General features: G+C 33.6%; 2 protein-coding genes across 5 annotated transcripts in view; both read right to left on the minus strand.

Moving 5' to 3' along the window:
* LOC104766371 (VIN3-like protein 1) overlaps positions 1-2,198 on the minus strand; it is a 4,051-nt gene extending 1,853 nt beyond the window's left edge. The window contains exons 1-4 of one of the 4 annotated variants that reach the window (XM_010490241.2): positions 1,819-2,196; positions 827-1,151; positions 427-719; positions 129-351 (exon numbers count right to left, since the gene is read on the minus strand). In XM_010490241.2, coding sequence (XP_010488543.1) covers positions 129-351; positions 427-719; positions 827-1,151; positions 1,819-1,936 — 959 coding nt within the window. In that variant the 5' untranslated portion in view covers positions 1,937-2,196. Of the gene's footprint in view, positions 1-3; positions 352-426; positions 720-826; positions 1,357-1,493 lie in introns of those variants that run through there. The other 3 variants (XM_010490240.2, XM_010490245.2, XM_010490246.1) reach the window with 3 other exon arrangements.
* Positions 3,569-5,158, minus strand: LOC104766372. Its single transcript, XM_010490247.2, has 3 exons — positions 4,738-5,158; positions 4,269-4,344; positions 3,569-3,800 (listed from the first exon to the last, which is right to left on the minus strand). The coding sequence occupies exons 1-3, from the start codon at positions 4,960-4,962 to the stop codon at positions 3,676-3,678; spliced, it is 426 nt and encodes a 141-aa protein (XP_010488549.1). The 5' UTR covers positions 4,963-5,158; the 3' UTR covers positions 3,569-3,675.

A 7,695-nucleotide genomic window follows, 5' to 3' on the forward strand; every position in this document is an offset into this window, starting at 1 on the left:
TACCTACTGAATCAGTTATTCTCTTTTCCTTACTACCCACTGATTGCAATATCTCAACGCTCTTCGTAAAGCATGTAGCATGGGAATGGCCATAGATACCAGCTTCTGTGTAAGAGACAACACGGAATGTGTACTCTGTGCAAGGCTCAAGGTCGGATATCACCATCCTTCTCTCAGTTCTACTGCAATCAACGAATAAATCATCCTTAAACTTCTCTCCTTTCTTGAAACACCATAACTTGTAACCCTTAACCTCATTTACTATGGCACTAGGCAGCTCAATTAAACGAAAAGTCACTTGTGTTGGTGCAGTATCCTCAAAATGAAACCTGCACGCAGCAGGAACTGAATCTGCACAAAAAAAAACACTTATATCATCATCTCCTCTTTCAGGCTCACTGCAATAAACATGTCTCTAATACAAACCTCTGACTGAATTGGCTGACAATTCATCTGCCTTTTTAATCGCAGCGGTACATAGCTCTTGTACCTCGCCTGCAACAGGAAGTCTACTAACAATGCCCTTATCAGTTCTAGCAGCAAGTTCATCAAGAGGCCCGACTTCCTTTTCCAGCACAGTCTTAGCAGCTCCCACAATCTCATGCAACTCACAAAACCGACTAGTCTCTTTGAGAAGTCTGAAACTCAAATCTATCCTATAACACAGAACATCACGCCGTCGTGCTTCCTTAGCTGCCATAAGCTGCTTCTTCCAACATCTTCATAAAAACACCACACACATTTGAGTTACACAAAAGGCAATTACAGCAAATAAGAACTATTACATCCTCAACAAAAAAAAAGATCAAAAAGGAAGAGACTTTACCCAAGAATTTGAGAAACTTTGCCACAAGAGTAACAACAGAAACAACCATCAAGCTCAATCAGATTCCTAATACTAGTAAGTCCAACTTTTTGTTCTCTAAAAGCACACTCAACGTGACACGATAAGCCACAGAACTCAACATCATCTGATTCCTCAGGTTCACAAACTAACCAAAGACTAGGATCCTTGTTCTCATCGAAACTATGGCACACGCAACAAGAACACCTCTTGCAAAAGGATTCATCTTTATGCACATTAGCTCTACAAGACGCGTTCTTGCAGATCCATGATGATCTCAAACACCCACCAACATCTTCTTCTTCATGTCGTTGTTGTTTCTTGCTAAGCTGTTTCCCATTTGATTCGTGCTTCTTGTGTGATTTGTTGCTCTTCCGATGTGATTGCGAGATCTTTGATTTCATTGAAGATGAATCCATTCTTCTTTTTGTTTTTGTTCAGAGATTTTTAAAGTCTTTGTAGCTCTTCTTCATCGAGAAACCATGATTGTGTCGTCGTTGTTGGTTCAGTGTAGAAATNCCATAAGCTGCTTCTTCCAACATCTTCATAAAAACACCACACACATTTGAGTTACACAAAAGGCAATTACAGCAAATAAGAACTATTACATCCTCAACAAAAAAAAAGATTAAAAAGGAAGAGACTTTACCCAAGAATTTGAGAAACTTTGCCACAAGAGTAACAACAGAAACAACCATCAAGCTCAATCAGATTCCCAAGACTAGTATGTCCAACTTTTTTCTCTCTAAAAGCACACTCAATGTGACACGACAAGCCACAGAACTCAACATCATCTGATTTCTCAGGTTCACAAACTAACCAAAGACTAGGATCCTTGTTCTCATCGAAACTATGGCACACGCAACAAGAACACCTCTTGCAAAAGGATTCATCTTTATGCACATTAGCTCTACAAGACGCGTTCTTGCAGATCCATGATGATCTCAAACACCCACCAACATCTTCTTCTTCATGTTGTTGTTGTTGTTGTTTCTTGCTAAGCTGTTTCCCATTTGATTCGTGCTTCTTGTGTGATTTGTTGCTCTTCTTGTGTGATTGCGAGATCTTTGATTTCGTTGAAGATGAATCCATTCTTCTTTTTTTTTTTGTTCAGAGATTTTTAAAGTCTTTGTAGCTCTTCTTCATCGAGAAACCATGATTGTGTCGTCGGTGTTGGTTCAGTGTAGAAACTTGGGGACATGGTTCGGCGATTTGAGTAATCGGAGGAGTTTTATTATTATTATCTATCTGTAGATTTTGGCGTCGCCTGAGAAAACATAGCCGCGGCGGCTCAATTTGGGGGTAAGAGAGAGACGAAGGAGGTGAAGTTTTGGTGGATTGATCTAGGGTACACGTGTACTTTTAAAATTAATTTTTTAATTATGATTGTAATAAATGACAATTATCATATTGGGCTTTTTTCTCCAAGGGGCACTCACCATTTTTATTGCTTTTAAGGTTTTTTTTTTTTTTCTTTAATGGTTCTCGAAAAATAATAAAAGTGTTTTAGTAAATTTTTTTTTAACCTTTTAAGTTGCCTGATTATTTCAATCAAAAAAGGATTATGTAAAAATTAAAAGTTGATTAAAAAAAGATTTGAATTAACAGTAATTTTTATTAAAAATTAATCTCACTTGTCATCAAATATTTTTGCTTAAATCGTGGAATTTGGTGAACCAAACAAATAGCAATTTAAAAATGACCAATTTATCGATGTACCAGCTGCAACAACCAACTCAACGTACAAGTAGTTGAGTCCAACAAGTTTTAATTAGTTGTGCTGACGATAAATGTGAACACTATATTGATCAAGGTTTGATGTTACAAGTGATAACTAAAACAATGTATTCAAACGAATTTTTTACTTCTAAGAAAAAAGTCAATATTGAAATCTGACATTGAATCCATAAAATATATTGAGCTGATCCATTTCAAAGCTAGATTCTGTAAACGAGGCAAGGTATATCACCTATGGCATAGGACTAGGACTAGGACTAGGAGGGGCTTCTTATGGTCCACAACACTCCCCACGACTAAGTAATCTACGTAATGACTTTGTGACTTCGATCGAGTCCAATATTTTAAAGATGTATGTAACTTATAAAAACAAAATTATAAGATAAGATGTATTGATTACTAGTTAGTTTTTAAATCGTGGTCTAATGATAGAAAAAAAAAACTACTTTTGTTGTTATTAGACTTTGAGGACTCTCAAAACTAGTACCAATTGTTTAAATTTAAGCATGTGCATGTATTTACTATTTTATTGAGGACTGATTATTAATTTAGACAAAGATATTAGCATTACGTGACCACAACCAACTTGGTCTTGGACTCTTAGTAGTATAATTAATTCATCATTTACTGAAATACACATATAAAAATACATAAGACATAGAAGATACATAATAAACTTGTTAGAAATCTCACATCAAATATGAGATGTGACTTAAAGTAATATAGAAATGATACAATCCATTGATTATCAATCCGAAGTTGAAAATTCATGAAATATTTGAGTCAATAATAGTTCGTCATTTTAATGAGATATGTGTTGGGGATATAATTGTTTGTCGTTTTGATAGTAAAAAAAGAAAAATCATCCTCATTAATTTATATAAATATGATTAATGAGATATAGATTCAACATTACAACTAGAATGGATCCAAAAAAAAAAAAAAGAGGGATAGAGATTAGAGGAGATAGATGCATGCATGTGTATGTACGCACATAACTAGATAATGATAATAATATAACATGAAGATGGAGATTGACATGAAAGGCCCATGTGAAAAGAAGAAGAGAAGACTAGAGATATATAGTGATGATTTTAAGAAGAAGGCCAAAGCTGAGCATTCTTGACTTTACAAATACTCTCTAACACATCTACTGGCATTATGTTCCCTTTTACCACCACCTTCTTGCTCTCTAGCTCCACTTTGTACCATGTCACTCCTGTGTTTATTAAAAAGATATATCCATATTCAGTCTTTCAACAGTTTCATAAACATTTCTTGTTTAGAAAATATAAACATTTATAAAAATAAAGACCAAAAAGTTCTTTAATGTCAGAACTCTGCTATATTTGAATTTCTGTTCTATTGTAGTGTACAATAATTTTTTTTTTTTTTTAAATAGAGAGAAAATATTTTGTATGGTTTCAAAAAGAAACTATCATCTTACAAAACTACTTCTTAATTTAGCTTTTATTTTGTATGGTTTCACAACAATTCAGCTTCACTTTATGGAATTAGGCATAGAAAATACAGAACCATTTTGGTTCGTTGAAACTTATAAAACAATCATATTGGCGACAAAGCAAAAAAATGAAGCTAGATGCTATTACTGAAGGGAAATCAAATCATGTCATGTAAATTTCCCATAAAAGAAGAGCCTAGGGACTTAAAGAAGATTTGGCATTACCGTCTAATTTAGAAATATGCTTCTCGACTTTCTTAGCACATCCGTAGCAATGCATTGACACCTTTAGCTCCACTATCTGCATACATCACCATCCATCACCATTCCCATACTATTTCATTACAATTATTTTCAATAAAACTTTAAATTCCTTTAAATCTTATATGAAAGATGAATGTTATAATTAACTTTTAAGTTATAACCAACAACAAATACATTAATCTATATGATTTTGGGAGAACACAAAAAAAAAATAAAAGAAAAAAAAACTAATGTGGAATAACAAGAAAAACGCACACCACCATAGACGAAAAAAAGAGCCCCCACACAACTTTTGAAGAGCTAATAAAACATATATTTCACTGTTCCCCAAAAATTTGCGTTGTGATAAGCATTTTTCCAAAGCTCAAGAAATTATCATACGTCATTTATTTTTTTGCTATAATGTTGGAGATGTGATTTTGTGGGTTACCTTAGGCTTAAGATGAAAGGCAAGAGTCTGACGATGATCAGCAGCTACAACATCTTTTAATCTCATGACCTTCCCAGATTTCTCTGTTGAAGAATCTATCAAAGGCTTCTTCTCAAACTCTTCATCTTCATCGTCTACTAGAGTATTTAGACAAAAACATGAACACTGATTTGTCGGAAGGAAAAGACAATCCCACACTCTCCCAATCTTCTGGAGCTTCCCCATTAACTAGAAAAGTAATCAAGGGTTTTTTAGAGAGTGTGATATTTTGAGATGATGTTGGGAAGAAGACCAATAAAAAGGAGTTGGGTGAGAAAGGAGAGAATATGTGAGAGAAGTACTTGCTTGTATTACACACTTACACTGTCTTAAAGAGATGGGAGAAAGAGAGAGAGAGAAAGAGAGAGAGAGAAATAAGGTGTGAGAAGAAGTCAAACATTGAAATGATATTGTAGAGACCGATGAATTTATTACAATTCATAAACTAAAATGTTAAATCTTTCATTAGATCTAATGTTACTTTTGTCATTATACTTCCTCTTTAATTTAGTTTAGAGTTTAGAACATTGTAGTGAACCAATATTATTATAACTTTTGATAAGTATGGAGAGTGTAACCACTAATTAAGTTTCTTATCTTCTGTGTTACTTTTAAATTGCACAATGTCATTGTCAAACAATGGAGAAGTATGTGAAATGACTATTTAGAAGCATCCAATTATATGCTATATAATATGATATGACAAGTGATAAAAGAAAGAAAGAAGACATAGGTCACATCTCACGTTCAACAACTCTCCAACATTGACACCAATTTTCTTATGTCACTGGAACTAAAATAAAATTCAATATTCATAATAATTATAAGAGTGAATTAGTGAGCGAGGCATGTGATGCAAGCTAAGTTAGTGTGACTTGTAGATAAGCATCTTCTCTTTTGGCTTCACTCTCGCCGCTCCACTTCTCTATATTTTTTAATTTTCTTGTTTTGATTATCCCATCCCTTTGTCTTTATACATGATTCGGCTAAAAACATTCAAAATCAGTAAACGTTTCGTCCTTGTGTTCAATCTATTTTCTCTACTTCTAATTCTCTCATAGACTCAAATCATAGATAAGATAAACCTGAAAATATGAACTTCCCGACCACAAAATAGATGAGGTGGATTATAAAACCAAAAAACATGACTAAACCTATGAAGAACATGTGAGCATAGCGGAAGAAGGTATTATATGCCAAGTGCCTATGTGCATTAGGTTAATCACGTGGAAAGGCAAATGCATAATTCTTCTTCTGCATGCTAAAACATGCCCTTTTATTTTCATGCTTAATTATCGAAGCTACATTAATTATGTTCCTTCATGTGCTTTTTATCTCCACTTTTTTAATGTTTATTTTCTGCTATAATTATGAATCCTCATTAGCTGGTTACTTATATTTAAAGTTAAAAAATGCATAAATACATCTTGTACCATTGTATATGTAAAGAGTTCCAAATACTGAACAGAGAAACACACCCAAAAAACACGATGAATAAGATTAAAAACATAACTGACTAGAAAAGGCTGGAAACAAGTTAAATCAAACTTGTTATCAAACATTACAGTTGGTCTTTATTTAAGAAAAAAAAATTATTAAGCCAAAAAAATTGAATCTAGAAAAATCCATAAATCTAGAATCATAAAAACATACTACGAATTTCTGACAGAATTATTCTTTTCTGAGCATATTAAGCAATCCAAAATTTTAACTATGAGAAAACTGAAATAATGTAGCTAGTGCTACATTAAAAATAAATTATGGACATTGCAAATAATTTCAAATGCTGGCCTCTAAATTTTGTTGTGAGAAGTTCAGAACTTCTTAAGTTATCAAATGAAGAGAAAAAACTGGAAATTCAATTTTAGAGATAGAAATAGAGATGAGTTGGAGAAAAATCAACTCCAAACTTCATTTTGGAAATGGAGATGGAGATGATCTTAGTAAAAAACTTCAAAGTACTCATTCTTGTGTATAGAAAAGCGTTGGCATCAGCACCGCCCCTCTATTATTTGTACTCATGGCCTCATTGGTCCAACTCATTCTTTTTCATTTCAATCTTATATTTTTATTATATTTCTTTAGCATTTTTCAGTTACATACAGTTTCTCTTTTTCTTTTCAGCTGCATAGTTGCATGGCATTCATGAATCGAATGCATTTATCAAATGAATGAACCGAATGAACCTCATCAAGAGATGTCAGTAAAAAGGAAACGTATTACGAATCCAATTGGTGGCACAAAACAAAATAATTAACACGGTATACTACAACGATACAAGGTTACCAATCAAAGCCAACAGAGAAACTCAATTACCAATCAAAGCCAACACTCCACTTGCGAAGTGATAAGTCTATCGATTGCCAGTTCTTTTAGTTTGTTTCTTTCACGTACAAGTTGATGACTATTCTTATATTTCTACATGTCCAATCATTTAAACATGCTTGATGAAGTTTTGTTTATACGAAAAGCTCATCTGCTAAACACAAATTGAGAAAAAAAAACAAATCTGGATCAATAATAGATGACATGATTAATTATTTAGAAATAATATTTTTAAGCATATCGGAAACACGAGAAAATGGAGATATAGTTTTAGCCACAAGAACATAGCTGCCTCAATGATCTTTTAAGTTCGGAGAAAGCCAACTCAAACATACGGACATTTAAGTTAGCAAAAACAAAACACACACACAAATGTTATGTTTTGGGGGCATAGGGCAGTACGCCTATATGATGTCGGACGTCCTAATCCAGGGACCAACTGTAGGAGCTAGAAATTTGCCACACTACGTAAGAGGTATTGATTATGAGAACAACAAGTAAACGTTAATGGAAGAATGGAGGCGAGACCGAAATCTCTTTCCTTAACTCTTTGAAACCCCCGCAGTGCGACCGGATTAGTGGTTACAAGAGTCC

The sequence above is a fragment of the Camelina sativa genome, chromosome 19, assembly GCF_000633955.1.
Source record: "Camelina sativa cultivar DH55 chromosome 19, Cs, whole genome shotgun sequence".
Taxonomy (NCBI): domain Eukaryota; kingdom Viridiplantae; phylum Streptophyta; class Magnoliopsida; order Brassicales; family Brassicaceae; genus Camelina; species Camelina sativa.

Coding starts and splice junctions, on each gene's coding strand:
- LOC104766372 (XM_010490247.2), bottom strand. CDS start 4,962: ATGGGGAAGCTCCAGAAGATTGGGAGAGTGTGGGATTGTCTTTTCCTT. Junction 4,345..4,737: donor CCTTTCATCTTAAGCCTAAG/GTAACCCACAAA, acceptor TGATGTATGCAG/ATAGTGGAGCTAAAGGTGTC. Junction 3,801..4,268: donor GCATATTTCTAAATTAGACG/GTAATGCCAAAT, acceptor TAATAAACACAG/GAGTGACATGGTACAAAGTG.